At 43.5% G+C, this 18,605-nt stretch overlaps 2 protein-coding genes across 4 annotated transcripts; both read right to left on the bottom strand.

The window, feature by feature from the left end:
• Positions 1–219: 219 nt before the first annotated feature.
• Positions 220–6,903, bottom strand: LOC125333879 (hepatitis A virus cellular receptor 1 homolog). 2 transcript variants are annotated; one of them, XM_048320171.1, is made up of 8 exons: positions 6,502–6,898; positions 4,672–5,016; positions 4,052–4,102; positions 2,053–2,132; positions 1,743–1,799; positions 1,200–1,314; positions 859–898; positions 220–465 (listed from the first exon to the last, which is right to left on the bottom strand). In XM_048320171.1, the coding sequence occupies exons 1-8, from the start codon at positions 6,548–6,550 to the stop codon at positions 372–374; spliced, it is 831 nt and encodes a 276-aa protein (XP_048176128.1). In that variant the 5' UTR covers positions 6,551–6,898; the 3' UTR covers positions 220–371. The 2 variants fall into 2 exon arrangements, with proteins under 2 accessions (XP_048176128.1, XP_048176129.1); XM_048320172.1 differs by lacking the exon at positions 4,052–4,102 and having other exon boundaries at positions 6,502–6,903.
• Positions 6,904–8,216: 1,313 nt separating this feature from the next.
• Positions 8,217–10,130, bottom strand: MED7 (mediator complex subunit 7). Of its 2 annotated transcripts, none has more exons than XM_048320173.1 (2): positions 10,081–10,130; positions 8,217–9,188 (listed from the first exon to the last, which is right to left on the bottom strand). In XM_048320173.1, exon 2 carries the CDS (start codon positions 9,168–9,170, stop codon positions 8,478–8,480), a length of 693 nt encoding a protein of 230 aa, XP_048176130.1. In that variant the 5' UTR covers positions 9,171–9,188; positions 10,081–10,130; the 3' UTR covers positions 8,217–8,477. The 2 variants fall into 2 exon arrangements, with proteins under 2 accessions (XP_048176130.1, XP_048176131.1); XM_048320174.1 differs by lacking the exon at positions 10,081–10,130 and adding an exon at positions 10,046–10,078.
• Positions 10,131–18,605: the final 8,475 nt, after the last annotated feature.

The raw sequence follows: 18,605 nt of genomic DNA, 5'->3' as shown, positions 1-18,605 counted from the left end.
GTCTGTGCCCTCCGATGGCACAGACTCTGTGGAAGGTGGCAGATAGAATCCACAGTGAATACAATTGTGCCCTTCAGGCACATCCTCTTGTTTTTCCAAAAAGGAAGCGAGAATTTGAAGCAGATAATAAATATAATCGTAACTTTCCTTAGGAAATGGAAAGTTCCACCGATGCCAGTTTCGGTTTCTGTTTCTGGAACAGGCTGATAAAGATTTTAATTAAAAGTGTAGCTTTTATTTGTTTTATTATTAGGATGTGAATAATGCTTCAGTAGTGCAGTCACGTTCAGCTGCTGAGCAGAGGGAGCAGCCAACATTTTGCCAACTATTTAATGTCCCAGCAATGACAAAGGCAGCCATGCATCCAGTCCTTAGTGCACGATATAAACATTTTCCTCTGCATGATTCTCATCTTCCAGGACATTATGGCTCCTCATGCCTTGTGGCCTCCAAAATGCAACAAAGCTGCACAAAAGAGTAAAAACCATGGTGTTAAACTAAAAACAGACAATAAAACCACAGAGGAACAGATCAACCAGCTCACTAGAAAACGTAAAATATGCATAAACACATGATCATGACTGATAATGAGTCATCTCTCCATTTATGAGAAAATTCACACCTGTGGTTAGCAAAGTCCCTGATGCTATGAACTGACAGTGACATTTTTGCTTATTAAGTAATGAAAAGTAGCAGCTTTCTACTGAATTTATCTTATTAATTTCCTTTTATAATGTTTTCTATTAACTTGAGGTTAAAAAAGAAAGCCAAAGTATGTAGTGGAATGGTCAGCACACTGACATTTTTCTTCTGCAACCTCACTTGTCCTATTAGCAAAAGCAGGAACAGAAAACTTACCCTGCAGAGCCACCCATCTTCTTCGTGTTGTAAAAATATTCTAAGGACCATCCAGAATGAAAGTAAAGAAAGAATGAAAAAGAATAATTAAAACAAATAATTTTGTTTAAACAATTAGAAGCAAGCAAAGTAGTGGGTTCGAAGATAAATTCAAGTGTAAGAAACTAAATAAGGGAATTTCAAATGTTCTCAGGATAGGAAATTCCCATTGTGAGCAGCCACAGCAGTGGCCTCCAGGGACCTCAGCTCCCTGCCCTGAAGTGGGAGAGGTGGCATCAGCCACAGCTGTGACTGGACAAACCTGAGCAATCCTTGAGTAACTGCCTATGAAAAGTACTTACGTTTAGTGAGGAACAGAGCCAAAATCAGGATGAGCAGAAGTGCTGCACATGAGCCAATCCCAATGTACAGCCCATGCTCTGGATGCTGCTGACTGGGAAGTGATACAGACGTGTTCTGTCAAACACAAGCCAAGGAGCATTAGTGGAACTGACAGCAAGAAGCCCATGCAGTACCCAAAGGCCTTTGGTGTGTTTTGCAACTCTGCAGGAAAAGTACACCTGAGACCAAAAGCCTAACTTGAGAAACAGGCCCAGCTTCAAGCAGAATCTGCAACAATTGTGTGAACCCTGCTGTTAAACTCAGTCTTTGAGATTTTCAGAAGACCTGAAGTTAGGACAAATCTCATTTATTCAGGTTTAATAATATTTGGTGAATTTTTTTAATGAGTAAGATATCTCATGATGTCACACCCTCCCACCTGTGCTGCAGGACTCAGCAGGACACACAGAGCTGCCTGTTTGGCCCCCAGTGCACAGGGAGTGCAGGGCACCCCTGTGCTCTCAGGTGGCCCAGGTTCCACTCTTCCCCACATCCTGCCATACCTGCAGGTTTGCAGTCACATCCAAGCAGTCTGAGGTGCCTGAGCAGGGAGCAGAGGCCTGAAAGGAAATACACATATTGCTAAAGCCCTTCCTCCTCTAGAAGGAAGTACTTTATGCGTGCTAAGCAGGGTTTTTTCTCCCCTCTCTAATAATGAGCACATAAGCACTCTTTATAACCACTAAAAACACAGACTACAAACCAAGGATCTGTTGCAATTAGACAAAACCAGTGGGAGTGACCTGGAGGGATGACCCAGTAGCCTCTCAAGTCCAGCCACTCTAGGTGTGCTACAGCAAGGTTGATGCTTACATTCTGAGGAGCTTCTGAAGCAGAAACCGATGGCCAGGTCCTCGTGACAGTAAAGGAGGGTTCACTGGTGCTGCCAGGAGCTGAGCAAAGGCAAGACAAACACATCACTTGCACAGAGAACTCTTCTGTCTTGACAGAGAAGAATTTGTACTGCTGACTTGGGACCCTGAACTGTGTCTGTCAGCAGTCTGGGCTCTGCATATCATAAGAGGTTGGTGCCTTCAGAGGGCAGCGCAAAACTCTGATATTGAAGTTTCTTCCACCCTTTTCAGAGCTTTGGACTCCTTCCAAGAAATACTTGGCTCTTGCTGCTATCACTGGGAAGGAGTTACCAGTTGGTTCTGGAGCCAAGAAGCAGTGGCCATAGAATCATTAAACAGATTGGGTTAAAAGGGATCTTAAAGTCCATCCCATTCCAACCCCCTGCCATGGGCAGGGACACCTTCTGCTGGACCAGGTTTCTCAATGCCCCATCCAACCTGGCCTTGAAGCAAAAAATGATGCATAAAGCAAACTCAGGTGAAAACTGATGAACATTAGCTCAGGGCCTGGAAGCAGCACGTGATGCAGAATCACAGAAAGCATACCTTTAAAGTCCCAGGCAGCTATACAGTAAAACACACTGAACAAAATGGGATATATATATATATTATTAATGCATAAGAACCTGCAGCACATTCTGAGGTAGTTTCCCTGAGCACAGCTATTTGCCATACTTAAGTTAACAAATTGTTGTCTTCTCCATCATCAGTCTCAGTTTCTCCACATGTTGTCAGATGATATAAAAACCTCCTGAAAACAAAATCTCCTGTTCACTCTGTGCCAACCCCAACTGGTTGTTTTTGTGTTTTAAATTGTTGCCCTTATCCCAGAAGTTTTGAGGAGGATAGGATCATCAGCTTCCATTGGAGATTCTGGAGTATTTCTACATCAGAGGCACAAGGCCACCTGCCTTTTCCAATCTCCTGCAGTGTGAACATGCACACACTAACTTGGATTCTGAAAACTTCAAACACTGTTCCACCATCAGCTAAGGAAGAGGTCACGGGGATAAGAAAACCCCTGAGTTCTAAGAATGGAATCTATGTTATTTGCAACTAGAATAGAAACTGTCTGAGAAAGTTTTCACTTCTTCTTCCAAAAAGGAAATGCAGCTGTTGTAACACTAATTTGGAGTTCCTTAGCTGGAAACATCCAAGACAGAGGGAGAAATACAAATAGCATCCCTGATTTTTTTTTCTTCCAGAACCCAGAGAACAAGCCATTGCTACACTACATGGTTTCTCTTGTGCAGTGGAAATTAAAGTTGTCTTTTTCCACCTGAAAAAGATGCAGCTGAGTGGGTACGTGATAGAAGTTTATCCTTTTGTGAGGGGAATGTAGAAAACAAGTGAGTAACAGCTGAGCACTGTCTCTGCCACTGCAATGAGGGACCTCACATTATTAAATGTGCACAGAGGCCGTGGGCAGCCTCTGAGACACACACCAGGGTGGAAGAATACTTTGGCACTGTATCACAAAATTAATGTCATTTTTCTACCATCCTCCTTAATCATCTGCTGCTGGCTGCTACTGGAGGCAGGAGCCTTAATTAGATGCTCTTTTAAGCTAGCCCAATAAAACAATTCTGATTAAATAGTGGGTACACCAAACTCCTAAAGAGTTGTGTTTTACCATTCATGGGATGAATTTCTAGAAGATGAGGTGAGATTTTATACCACAAAAAACCCCAACAAACCAAAAGAACAGTCAAATAAAAGCAAACCTTGCAGCACCACTAAAACATCTACTTAAACATCACACCTGGAAGCAGCTTCCTCCCACATATTCATGTTCCTTCTATTGTACTCTGTATAATATCAAGCAGAATTTAAATCCAAGTTCTGATCTGGTCTCTGGTAATGTTTAATAAATTTTAGCCAAGACATTTCTATCATCATTTTGTTTCCTTCCTAAGATTCCCCATTTGCAATGAGGTTAACACTTGGAAAAAAGTTACCTGAGGTCTGTTCAGAGGTGTAAGTGTGAGGACTTGCAGTAGAGATCCTTGCTGATGTTAAAAAATAAAACAAAATCAACACATCATTAACCTTATTGGGTATTTATGTAGTGAGAAAGAGACAGTGTTTCCATAATAAAAGTTTGCTAGCAAAGCACAAGTACACTTTTCAGCCACTCGTTCTATATAACATCACAAGCAAGGGAAAAACTAAAAATCAAAGGAAGAATTGATAAAAAGCTTCTCTATATCAATTTTGTCTCCCTGGGCTTTAATCTAGAATCAAGCAAGGAAAATCAAACACAGCTGTCTATGAAAAAGGTGCAGCAATAAAGCTTTGGATGAATACTTTATGCTGCCCTTTCTTTTAAATTCTTCAGTGTCTCTAGGAATGCTCCATGAAAACATCATGTCCTTTTTTAATTGCAGTGTCTGCAGTGGGATGACAACATTGCCAAAGACAGCTTAATTGAGGCAGCACTAACGGCAGATGTGCAAGGTCCTCAAGATCAGTCTTATGGATGATTGCAGAAATCATTTGCACCACAAGCTTTGAAGTCCAGACCCAAGAGCAGATCTACCACAATGGTACTCACACAAGAGCACTCCTCTGCACTCACCTTTCATTATCACAACCTTGTGATTAATCAGTTGATCGTTGAACCACCCTGGGACCTCCACACGGCAGCAGTAAATCCCTGAGTCTGCTTCCCTGGCGTCCTCGATCGTCAGGGACACGTCCCCCCTGTGCAGGTTCCCTTTCAACTGGTACCTGCTGCTGTGCTGCTCTGTCACCCTCCAGCCATCTGTCCAGATAATGGGCCGGGAACATTTGGAATTGGGGCACCTGTCCCGACCCCAGCACATGGATGTGATGCCATTTCCATCCCGGACACTGTAGTGGCAGGGCACAGTGACGTCCTGACCAACCTCTCCTACCACAACTAATTCCGATACTGTGGGGCCTGTGGACAAAAAGACAAACATGATTGTTCAGCACAGGACACACAAGTGGAAGTTTCTTGTGCACCTTGCATGTCCTGAAACCTCCCATCTCTCAAAGAACACCAGGCATTGCTGGATCAGATTTTGCACAAATAGACGTGTCCCAGCAGGAGTGATGCAGTGAGGGGTAATGATCAGGCCGGGGACATGTTCAGAGAAAGAACATTTTCTGCAGCCTCTGCAGGCAGGCAATGAAGTAAAGAACTCTGTGGCGTCTCTTGAGCCAGGTGCAGTCTGTTGGCTCTTCACTTTTTCCTTCATGTACATTTAACCCAAGCCACACACGTGTGAACGGTAAGACACGGACTTTCCTCAAAACCACAGTGGGAAACTCTTCCCCCCTTTCAATGAACTAAACTGCAGGTTTCATCAGAATGATCACTGCTGAATGAATTCCTTTCTCTTGCCTAAAGGCAGGTTTTGCCCACCCTTATCAGAAGAAATTTTTCAGGGCTTTTCTTAGAAATATTATAAATACTCTCTTTTTTCTTCCACTACCTTATTCTCTAATTCTTACGCAGTTTGTAACTTGTTTGCTTCCCCACAAGTTTGTCACATTTCCAGAAGGCTGTGTCACACTACGCAGGTCAAGACAGTGAGCCCTAACTCCCAGTAGCCCATTCATCACCGTGAAAAAGCTGTTTTGCCCAGTCCAGCTCAGATATTTTCCTAACCTATTATATTTAAAAATAAACCTGCATGCAGAGATTTTGCCACAATAACACACTGGAAACAATTTTCTGAAACCAATGTTTCTTATTTAATATGAAAAGGAAGTTAAAACTGAAACTCGTCATAAAAGGCTTAATAAAGAACTACAAAAATTATCTGTAATATCCATTTTCTTTCTACTGAATTTATCTTAGCACCAAATTTTTAATGTCTATCTGTCTTTATTAGTACCACTTCCCAACCTGTTGTTTTCATGGCTGTTGCTCTTAATCTAGGAGGACTACGTCCTCAGAATAAAAAAAAAAGAAAGGAAAAATTATCAATTTGTCCCAATAAAATTTCATATTGGTTAAAAACCACCAGAAGCCACAGCTGATCTTTTCATTGTCTACCTAAGCATTCATCTTCACAAAGCCTGCCAAAGTGAAATGTCGTTCTTTTACACCTTCTCTAAAACAATTGAAAGTTCTCTGCTCAAATCATCATTATCTAAAAAAGCCCACTAAAAAAGCAAAATGAGCAGCCAGCCCAAGAAGGAGCATTTTTAAAACCATCATACTCTCAGCATGCTTCTGTTTTCCAAAGGAGATGAGGCCATTAGAACTCTATTGAGCCACCGTGATAAAGTTCTATTTTAACATAGAGAACTGCAGCTTCTGTGATGTGGCCTCTCTTCCTGTTGCAAATTAAAATTTCTCTTTGCTACCCTCAGAATCACGGATGCATGTTACCTCCACCCACCTCCATCCAGTTGTTTATGCCCCTTTGGTTACCTGTAAACAGCACCAGAAGAACCCAGTTCAGGGAGAGGTAAGACAACATTGTGGCTGAAGACGACAAACAACGCTCCCGTTCGCCCTTCTCATTCAAGAAAAATAATCTTCTTTGTGAACTTCTGTGTTTCCTTCTTAGCACATCATCTCCAGGCACAGTTGCGGGTGCCTCTCAATCCAATCTGGGCTGTTTTGCCTGAGGTTGGGCTGTGTCCTGCAGCACAGCCAAGTGCTGCTGGGGCAGAGTACGAGCGCACTGAGCTCCTGCCGGCAGGGCTTTGACTGAGAGATGACAACACTTCACAGCACCACACAAATCTGCTTCTCGTTTTTTTCAGATCTGTTTGGTGACAGTAAGTGAAACTTGACAGCAGCACTGGGCTGACACAGGTATCAGCAATCCACAGCCCCAGATTGCTGCCCATACCTGCCTTTGCCAGAGTGGGTAGCATCTGGATTAAAGATTACATAGTATGTGGCAGACTGTGGCAAGTGGAAAGGGCTTGGCTAAATAACAGATTTCTAGGATGAGCTACTCAAGCTTCTAATTGTAAGTTTCTGGTTCTAATACTTAGAAGCAACTCAGTGCACCTTCTGGCAAATTTTCTTCGGCAGAGGTAACCTGGTAGTATTGGAAAACTGTTACACAGCTGAGCCTAATGGAGTGGCTGTCTTTTCTCATCTGACTTTTAAAAATTCCATACGCACCTGGGCCTTTGCAATACAAAGTAAAACATCCAGAATACAGAGGAGACTTGAAAAAGTAGTGTGGAAACCATGTCATCCCAAACTCAAGGCTCACTCTGACCAAATGCTGAAATACAGCTTTTGAGAAACGCTGTTCCCTGGACCCTCTCCCTGTGCCTGGACCCTCTCCCTGTGCCTGGATCATCACACTCTCCTCAAGGATAGCTGGTCTTTTTGTATTGTTTGGACTAGAACTGCACCTGTGATCAAGGGCCAAGAAATGTTCTTTGCTGAAGCATCTAATCTACCCCACAGTGTTTTATACAGATGCAATTAAGTACTAAGGAGTTATTTATGAATATACAGATGCAATTAAGTACTAAGGAGTTATATTATGAATTATGAATTTAAGTGGAAGATGGTAGAACTGGAACCTTGCCTTGAATGGCTACCTTATAGGAGAACAGAGGCACCATACCAACACGTTTTCTGAAGTGAAAATTAGGAAAACCAAGGGATTAACATAGCTGAGAGATAATTAGCAACACACCTGTAGGTAAGAATGGATAGAAAGAGGGATGAAGGGTGATTTTCACATGCAGCAGCTGGAAGCAGAACTCCTTAAGAAAAGGCTTCCTCTCTGCTCCTGCGGTTTCTGAGGAAAGAGGAAACTGCAGAGAGCTGCTAGAGGAACAATTCTGCTAATTACCAGCAGGATCCTGAAACTGCTCTGCAAGAACAGGAAAGGCAGCTGGCCAGGATCCCAGGAAAGCCATTCTGGTCACACAGTAGAAGAATATGAGAGTTACAGAACTACAGTTAACCCACCTGCTTTAGATTTCACCTCAAACACAGACCATAGGAAATGCCTTGATGTAATTTGAGTTTCTGTGTGCCTGTTTTCCAAGTTCCTGTGTGTTGTTTGTACAAGAAACAAACACCATTTCTGTAGGTATTTTTTCTTGACTCAGAGCATACAGAATTATGAAATGGCATACTGAAAACAAGCAGGAAGTGACAAAAGAAAGTACAACAGGAAAAACCAACTTTAATCTGTGCCTACCACCTCACATGATACATTTAACAAAAATTATACTTTTTCGTTTCTACAAAAAAAACACAGGTCACAAAACATTAAACATTTTCATCTGCCCAGTCACTCACAGCCTCCAACAGGTGTACAACGAAAGCTTTGTCTGCTTATACAACAGCAAAACAAAATACAACATGTAGCCTCAGAACCCCTTCTGCCTCTCACTGTGGTACATTAACAAAACAAGGTGTTCTCTTCATGTCATTTCGTCAATAATGCTGCACATGGCTGCATCTTTGTCCAAAACCTGATCTCTCTTGCCTCCAGAACACTCCCTCTGCTTTTCGCTCTGTCCAATGCAGTTGCTGCCATCATCAGTATCCATGGGTTCCACTTGCACTCTCAGTCCCCCCTCTGCATGAGGCAGATCATCAGGCAGGGAAGCCAGGCAGTTCTGGATCATCTCCACGACTCGCTCCAGGTGCTTCTGGAATCGCTCCGCGGTCTCCAGGCGCTGGCGCTTCTGCACCTCCATCATGACCCTCAGTGTCTCCCTGGCTTGGTGAGGGCGATACTCATTTATAAGGTGATGGACGTGGACAAAAAGCAGTTTCAAGTCTTCCAGTTTCTCCTCTCGCTTTATACTCCCTGGACTCCTTATCAAGATATCCAAGAGGTCCAAAAAGTTGACCAGGATAGACATGTTAAGTTTCCTTAACTCCTTCTTGTGATCAAACTGCATAGGATGCAGCCGTTCAATGCCCTGGCTCTCCAGGGGCCGAATGATCAGATCATCACACTGGAACTGATTCCCAAACATCATGTAGCTGTCCTTCACAGGCGGAGGTGGCTTTGGAGCCAGGCCTTTATGGATATTTTCATCAGTATATTCTTTTATATATTGCATGGGAGGCGGAGGAAGGGCACTCACTTGCTGAGGCTCACCCATTCTTGCCAGATGAAATGCCTAAGGAATGACCCAAGAAACTGGCGTTAACAATTTGTGTCACAAGGTTATAATATAAACATAAACAAAGACAAAATATGGGAGGTGGCTGTGAGAAAATGAGCCAGAAGAGACAAATCCATGTGCTGAATACAGAAAACTCCTGGCAAATCTATTACTTTTTCATTAAGGATTAACTGCACCAGAAGCACACAGAACACTTAATTTCCTAAATATGAAAGACCAGTCTGTAAACTCGGCAGCCAAAGGGAGAAGGGAGACCCCCCCTTCCTTAGCTGGGGCCTAGAGGGCAAACCCCACAGAATCACAGACTATCCCGAGCTGGAAGGGACACACGAGGATCAACTCCTGGCCCTGCACACGGCACCCCAACAATCCCCCCCTGTGCCTGAGAGCGTTGCCCAAAGGCGTCTTGAACTCTTTCAGGCTTGGGGCTATATGACCAAAGAGACCCAGGGGAACCTGTTTAGTGCCCGACCACCCTCTGGGGGAAAAGCCTTTTCCTAATACCCACCTAACCCCCCCGGCACAGCTCCAGCCGTTCCCTCAGGTCCTGTCACTGGCACAGAGGGCAGAGATGGGCGCTGCCCTTCGGGGGGAAGCTGCAGCCCGCGGTGAGGTCCCCCCTCAGTCTGCTCTTCTCCCGGCTGACCAGACCAAGTGACCTCAGCAGCTCCTCCTGCGGCCTCCCGTCCTCACTCGCACCCCACAAGAGGAACCGAGCCGGGCCCACACCCGCCGCCGCTCTGCCCTACGCCGGACCGGGCTCTGCGGAGGCCCAAACCCCGCAGCGGGACTCGCCACGCCAGTACTGAAGAGACAAAAGCCGAAACCACGACCCGACGGAGGACACGGACCCTCTCAGAAGCTTCACTGGCCCTCCCACCCTCACCTGCCAGCCGCGCTCCCTCAGCGCCGCCGCCGCCGCTTCCGCCCGGCTGCCCCCGCCCCTCGCTCCCCATTGGCTCGCGGCCCCGCGGTGCCGCACTCTGATTGGTTCCCGCGCACAGCAGTCAGGCGCTGCTCCAGTCAGCTCGCGCGGGGGCGGGGCCAGGCGCGGCGTTCCGGGCATGGCGGGCACGGGCCGGCCGGGGCTGGGCTGTCCCGCGGCCGCTGGGCCCCCTCAGGGCTCTGTGGCCCCCTCAGGGTTCTGTGGCCCCCTCAGGGCTCTGTGGCCCCCTCAGGGTGCGGGGCTCCCTCCAGAAGCCGCTGCTGAGGCGGCAGGACCTGCCGGGGCGGGAGAGACCCGCTTGGCGTCTCTCGGGGGTGGACGGGGCTGGGGCTGGGTCAGGGTGGCCCCGCTGCTGGGAGACACAGAATCACAGAAATCACAGAAATCACAGAATAACAGAATCAATTAGGTTGGAAAAGAGTTCTGAGGTCTCCCGGGAAGTGTTTGCAGCCTTCTTGCAGCCGAATACACTAAATCTGACCATAGTGTGGCCAAACGGTTGGGTTCCGTTGCTTTTGTTTCAGTTCTCTTCTAGGAGGAATTGAAGTTAACGTCGCGAGTTTAAGTTTTTCCGTGGATCAGGTGGAGCTGGGCTTGCTGGCATCGCTTGTGCAGGGTTTTCTCCCTGGAATGGCCAGCAGGGAAGGATTGTTGGCCGTTTCTGTGCTGTTCTCTCTCCCTCAGCAGATGGCAGCAATGGCCTTGGTGTGACCGGGACCCATCGCCACACACGCAGCGTCATTTACCGATTCACTCTTCCAGATCGATCACTGCCCCAAAAAAGTTCCAACTGAATGATACTTGCTTTGCATCCTGTTAGTTATTTCTAAAAAGATGCAAAGAACATCCAGAATAGTTAACATTTATTTGACTAGAAACCTTGAAAAGATGCACGGCTCACATTTTACGGAATATCTGAACATTTATATATTCCAAACTAAGCTACACTTTACAATTTACAATGACTTGAATATTTATATATTCCAAACTAAGCTACACTTTACAATCTACAGTGCATACAAGCCTGCCTATAAAATAGGCTGATCTGTTTTCATTTGTAAGCAATTTATTGACTTCGGACAAGGATGCAGCTCCATGCTGTAACTAAGACGTTTCTGCTTTAGAAAAGGAGGTCTCATTCCTTCACCTTTATTCCTTCTTCCTCATCCCTCTCTCCTTTCTTCCCTCGCTGCTCCTCCAGCCCCTGCACTGGCCGTGCAGTCCTTTCTTGTCACTGCTTGTACCATCACCGTCGGGCATTGGATTGCAAAGCAAACTGATGCAGCCCCAAACCCCACAGAAAACATTACTGCAGTTTTTCTGGGTTAAGTTTTCAGCTTTTCTGAACTGTGGTGTGTACCCTGTGAGCATCAGGGCAAGCTTTTTGAGAGAGGAGAGTGCATAGGCAGAAGGAAAGGAGGAGGCTGGGGAGATGGGGAGGGGAATGGTTCTCCTCGTTTCCGTGGCAGAAAGCTCTTATCTTGTCTCGAATCATCTTGTTACATCATACTCGGAAAGACGGGCAAGGAATAAAAGCCATCGCCTCCAGAAATGAGATAACCCGTGTAGTAGGAGGTACCAACAAACCTTTGGTTTTACTGGGCTTTCCAGACTTTGCTTTCACATTCTTTTTACAGGAGCTGAGCTTGATTCTCTAGTGCCCTGCACTCAGTGAGCCATGCAGCAAGGATGTAAAATGCTGTGACTTCAAACAGGAGCAGGCAGTGAGAGCCAAGCACTTGGATTTTTACTTGATCTCTGTGATATTCTTGACTCATTTTCTGTATGACAGTGGCCAAGACAGAGGGGATATAATGTCAGCTAATGAAATAAGAAAAGCATGTTTCAGTCTTGTTCTTGGTGGTGTGGCTGGTTCTCAGAAGACCCATGGACGACACTTTCCAGCCCACGGGGAGCTGTTGACACTTCTTACAGTGGTTCTAAACGAGAAATTAAGAATGATGATGAGTGTCAAGTGTAGCACTCTACAGTTTACTTTCTGCTCCATTCCAGCTCTTTTCTGAAATAAGGACACTATCCAGTACAAGTCTACCACTGATAATACAGTACAATTCCTACATCATCTCCAACTTGTAGGAATGAACTTGGACACCCCTCAGCAGATGGTGAAGCAGTACCATGACATTCTCTGCCTCGAAGACTCAATATCTTAATTTACAGCTTTGGTTAAGTTTATTTTCATTTTCTTCATAACTAATTTTATGCAAATTGGCATGTTTCAGTAGCAGGCACTCCAGTTCTGTTAATTCAGCAGCAGTGTGTACAGTGTGTGCCATTGCAGTATGCTGTTATTTTAGCAGAACTGGAATCCAAACATTGTACAAGCACAGTAAATATAAACCCCGTTTTCAAGCATGCTCTTAGAACAGCACTGCTCTCTTCTGTGCTACAACAGATTTCTTTCATTTTTTTGCTGCTACTGCACTCTAAACAATAAATAATTAAATAAATGTGTGTGCTTTTCTCACGTTGACTGAAAAACAGCCCCAAAGTCAAACTCAGTTCCAGTCTCTTGTTGGGTGTAGGTTATGGTTATACCTTACAGCCTGGTTAAGCAATGAGCTCAGGAATTTCCTTTTTTGGTTACAAGCTTTGTTGCAGGATATACCAGGGAGGAGGGTGAGAGAAAAGGAGTCTGTTGGGGGTGAAGGAGACTTAACCAAGCTTTATGTCTCCATCTGCTGTGGTTAATTCCCATCTCCCTGTCTCCCGCTGTGGCTTTGGGAGTTAATGAATTTGCAGTGCAGAGCTGTGCAGCCTTTTCTTCCTGACTCCTTGGACTAAAATATCAGCTGCAGCCTATTGGCACACCTGCTAATGTAGGAAAGGAGTTTAATGTTCCCATCATGTGAAAACTGGGGCACACCAACATGCAGTGCAGTGCAATGACAGCTGAACTGTTTCTTGCTCTACAGCCTGTTACAAGGTTCAAACAGATTCAAAGATCAGAAGAGAGCTTTCATGGTTATTTAGCAATAAAACAGGTATCTCACTATTATTAGTAAACTGATGGGGCTCAAAATCCAGGCGTATTTTGATAGAATCCGCCAGCACTCTTTCCTATGTTCGTAGTTGTACTGTTGTTTCTGGAAGCAGCCCCCCGACCTGATTTTTAAGCCAGACATTAATGCTGGGTGTTTTCTTGCTCATGTGCCTGTGGTAAGTGCTTATTTGAACATGTCTCAAAAGAAAATGCATCTGCATGGCAGGAAGAAGCAATTCCTGTCCAGCCATCAGTGACCTGGGTATGGCAAACATGTCATATCGCCAGGGAAAACCGTGGGATCTGCAGCATGTTTTGCCAGCAGTGCAAGTCCCACCTTTGTCTTCAGAGGGAGACAGAAACAGGAACCACAATAGCCAGGCACTAATAAAAGAAGCTGGAACAAATTCCCAGTTTGGGTATGACCCCCGTGAAACGCGGTTTTCCTTTCTGGATTTTCGCCTAAGTGAGAACAGCTGAGGAAAGGCTTAATTGTCCCTTCATCACAGAAGAGCATGTCCTAACCCCGTGCAAGTTCTTCAGGATAAAACATGTTCTCTGTGTTACTGCCAACCCTGGGAGTTATTCACTTCAGGCATTCAAATGATGGATAATTCACTACATCCTCCCAGCAGATGCTCAGAACAAGGCATCTACTTTCCCAGGGCTCCCAAGCAGTTCACAGGAGAATCTTGCTCTGCTTCTACAAGAGCAACTCCCTGGGTCACTGGGAGCAGTGTGAACAGATTCAAAGGTGCAGTTGTAAGACCTCGAGGAGAGCTGGATGCATCTGGCTCATAAAGACCAGGCTAATTCTTCCCTCTTTCTGCAGCTTTCTGTCTTGTGCTTTGGGTCTACTGGAGCCATGTTTATTGGTGTGGTAATGAACTGCCGAAGAAGCAAGACAGCTGAGTAACCTAAATAAGAGTTTCTCACACTTTAAGCTAAGTAGCAAAATGGGTTGAATTATGGAAGCTTGGAAGTTGAGTAATAATCATCATATTGAGCAGCTGGTGTAAAAGAAGAGCTGGCACCCAGGCAGTAAACCTGACCCAAATATTGCACATGATAGAAGGATATAGGTCAATTTATGAGAGTGGAGAGAGAGTTTCCGCCTTACGGACTGGTTTTTTTACAGCAACAAAAATTATCTATATTTAACTTTATAAATTTCTCTGCCGCCTTCAGGATATAAACCTCAGTATCAGAGCAGGATGTGCGGGTGGGGAGATTTTCACAGTCTTCAGTAATCAAAGTGAGAACTGCATAATCTGGGTAAAACCCCTATGAAAAAAATCCAATCCATAAAATAACTTTTTTTTTAAACAGAAATGGAGCAGTTTGCAGGAGGTAGCAAGGAAAGAACAAAGGTGATTGAAAGAAAAAAGGGAGTCCATTGAGGCCACAGTTGATAAGAACTTTATCTGCAACCTCAACTTGCCCAGCACAGAAGAGTATTTAGAGCACACAGCAGTTCAAACTTCAATCTTAATAATTTCAAGTATTTCAGATTTTCCTGTGTATGGACAGAAAAGTGTCAAAGGATACATGGTAGCAAGGTTTATAAAAGCACTGAAGCAGAGAAGATGTAGTATACCTAAAAAATTCATCACCCCTCATCTTGAAGTTTAGTCTTACAGTGGTTTTAAGATATTCAGGACAGTTATATTTAATTCTTTTCTTCTAAGGATATAGAATTTCTGTACCGTGCAATATAAAGTGCTGCCAAAATTCTTGAAAGGAGCATTCAGTGTGGAACTCTACCATCCTACAAGGTCAGGTTCCAGAAATGAGGTACTTGTGTGAATGGGATATTCCAGCCCTCCTGAGGAGCCTTTTCAGGAAGGCTTTGTAATTTGTGTGTAGAGCTCTGCAGATATCCTCACATATTCCAGCTCTGCAGCCACTTGGTCCTAGGCAAGTGGTGCATTTTTATCTATCTATCTATCTATCTATATCTAGTTATATATCCTACTCTGCTGTAGAAGGGTCCTGAAGCACTTCAGTGCCTGAGGCCTTCTTTAAAAGGGTTATAACCCTTATTCACCCAGATGGATAATGACAAATTATTTATGTCATGAAAGGAACTAAGAATGTTATTTAAAAATTGGTCAGTAAATAATGATCTTTGAAGTTCAAATACACTTAAACAGGTTGCTCTCTCCTAAATGGACAATTAAATATAAATACAATTCTTAAACCATATGGTTTTTGTTTATCCATGTCAACCTGGCTATACATTCTTTAGACTTAGCATTCGCTTCTGGTTTTGGCTTGCTACACTCAAGTATTTGTGTGCTTGCTACACATAGGGTTTGGAATTAAAGTGAAAAAAGAAAAATGAGGGGGTACATCTGTGGCAAGATTGGATACAAAAATATGGCAGCCCCTACATTCCTCCCCCGTTCAGCAGAGTTATCAGCTGACAAAGATATTGCAAACCAGAACTAGTTAGCAGCTTTCACTGAAACCAACACCCGTGTTTATTTCAAATCTGTGTTTATATGAAATCTGTGTTTGTATCAAATCCCATGTTTAACCAAATCTGGCTGTGTTGACTTGTTTCCTGCCTCAGGGTCATTCATATTTTTTCCCTGTTTACTCTCTTAGCTGGCCCACCTTCACTTTAAACCATGTAAAACTCAGAGTGGCTGATCCCTCCTGCTAAGTCCTCCTAGTTCTAACACTCTGAGACAAAATCTATGATTATTTTCTTGCAATTATTTTCTTATTTTCTTGTGCGTCTTCCTGCATGTGTTGTGTCAAATCTATATTCTCAGTTTCTCCTTGTTTCTCTCTTTTACCTTATATCTGGTCCCTCACAGCCCCTTCCTGTCAGACATGGTGCCACATCATGCCATATTTGCACTAAATGAAGTGCAGTTGCCAAGCCCCCTATCTGTGTATTTGATCAAATTGCTCCCTTCTCTGTGTCCCTCTGAGAACTCATCTCTTATCTCATGAACAAATCAAGCTGCCAGTCACTATGTTCAAAGAATTTCTTAGCTCTCCCCCCACTACTCACCACCTTGGTTAATCTCCTCTCCTCCCACATCCTCCATTTCCAGCAGCATCACTCCCCTCAGACGTCTCCATGTTGGCTTCTCAACTCTCTGCTGTCCTCTGCTTCTTGCTTCTTCTGTAGAGCTGCAATGCCACACCCTTGTATTTCTATTTATGTTCAGTTTTCTGATAAGGCTAACTGCACACTAACTACAGTTAGTGTGAAGAAGAGACTAGAAGGAGTCATAGTACTAAATATGTGTTACTAGCTAAAAATGCAATGCCACTAAAAACTGTCATTATAAACTCATCTGTACTGACACAAATCAAGTGAAATACTTGTTGATCAAGGTCCAAATCTTTTTGGGGATAATTCAGTGTTACAAGCACAGTGAAATCTGTAAGTTTATCAGGGCATCCTACTGCACATTTTTTTTTATTTATTACCAAAAAATTATCTCTGAGCATAATTTAAACCAGCAAATTCTCAAGCATAAAGAAATTTATGAGCACACAAAGGTGGTCCTATATTTTAGAGGTGCAGGGTCTGGAATTTATCCAAATAGCTGCTGCTCACACAAGGCTCAATTCTAGAAAACTCATATCAAACTCTGCATATTTGGTACACGTCTACTGCATGAGGCAGACTGGCTTGTAGAAGAATTGGAAAATTTGGCCTGAGCATTGATCCTAGGCTACAAATAGGTATGAAATCCCCCTTGACAGCAGTGATGCTTTTTTAGGAGATCACACACTTGTGTCATCTCACCACAAGGGTTTCTTGGCACTCAGTCACTCTGCCGAGAACGAAGCAGAGGTTTTCTGGACTTCAGCATGACAAATGTTTCAATACCTGCTGCATCTTGTCTTCAGCAAGACAACTATTTTTTTTTTTTTTTTTTAATTTTTTTTATTTTTTATAGGCATCAGCTGCGCAAACAGCTTCAGTTTGTCCTTGTTTCTGTCCTATGGTTCTGCATTGCCTTCAACAAAGTCTCTACAAATCTGTTCATTAAGTGCTATATTTAAATTGTAGTTTTATGGCAAATGCAGGCTCTTAATTAGCATTGAACAAAATTGGCAAGGAACATTAAATGATCCCTTGAGCCTACTGCCTAAAAAATATAAAGCAAGGAAGGGATATGCCACTTTTTTTTGGGGAGGGATAAACAGTATATTCTATGGTTCCCACCTCAGTCTGTGAACTGCCCTAAAACAAATCCAAATCTTCACTTTTTTGCAATTCTGATATTTGTTCTGGTATTTTTTTCCTCGTGAACTGTATTTAAAATAAATCTAGCATCTTCTTTTGAGCTTGCAAACAGTCTAAAAATACATCAGCAGTAGGGAGCTGCCTCCTTATACCCTAATGCTACATTAAACTCTGCACCAATAAATGATTTTTCATCACTGGAATTATTTTCAGAAATATCAAACTAATGAAAATACTTCTTTTATCTTGCTGTTTACCCACGTTCCACCAGACTCCATCTCTCCAAGCCCCAATACTATCAGCAATACAATCATACATCAATAATACAAAAAATACACAAAATATTAAAAATTAAAGAGCAGAGAAAAATGAATTACATTTGTTTTAAAGTAGAACAGTACTGTTGTACTACTGCATTAGATACATAATAATTTTTTTATAATTCTATAATTAGCCTGGTGCTGACTGCCCTGAATGGTGCTCTGGAGGCCTGAGGAAACCAGATGTGCTTGGTTGGGTGTTTGTGCCCATTTCACTGCTGATGACACTGGTCTTGATGGCATCCACAGAGGGCATGTTGTGCCTGTGCCTCCTGCAGCATCCAGCCACAGCCTCATCAGATGCACCTGAAGCAGTCAGTAGTCCCTAAGTAAAAGTAACCATTGATAATTAATTAATTGTCGGTTATTGTAACTGTCAGTTTAAATATCTACCAGCTGCAAATATTTATCATTCCTGATACAAGTATATTGTGGATATCATTCCTTTGCTTATATGGTAGGAATTTTCATGTTATCACAGAATCATTAAGGCTGGAAAAGACCTCCAGAACCATCAAGTCCAACCTTCACCTGAACACCACCTTGTCAACTAAATCATTACATGGGGAACCCCCTCAAAATCCATTGTATGAAATCCCTGTGTTAAATACTCTAAATGGAAAGGCATCATTCCTTCACTAAAGAAATATGGATGCATGACCTACTTCTAGGAGGACAGCAGGGACACTCATCCTGCACGTCCATGTTGGGCGCGTGCATTTCTAACTGTATTTACCAGATGAGCGAGTAGGAGAGAGATGCTTAATCATGCCATGCCCCTTTAATTAATCCTTAATCATTGATTCACATCTACTGCACGTCCCTCAAGTGTTATTTTTTTCCACAACATTTACCTTAGCGTATATTTCAACATGTGCTGTTCGTTTTATGACTTCAGAGAGGATGTGGTTATGGTCTGGCAGAA

The sequence above is a fragment of the Corvus hawaiiensis genome, chromosome 15 (genome assembly GCF_020740725.1).
Source record: "Corvus hawaiiensis isolate bCorHaw1 chromosome 15, bCorHaw1.pri.cur, whole genome shotgun sequence".
In the NCBI taxonomy this organism is placed as follows: domain Eukaryota; kingdom Metazoa; phylum Chordata; class Aves; order Passeriformes; family Corvidae; genus Corvus; species Corvus hawaiiensis.
Note: the sequence above shows the minus strand (reverse complement) of the source record. Positions and strands in the feature narration are given on the sequence as shown.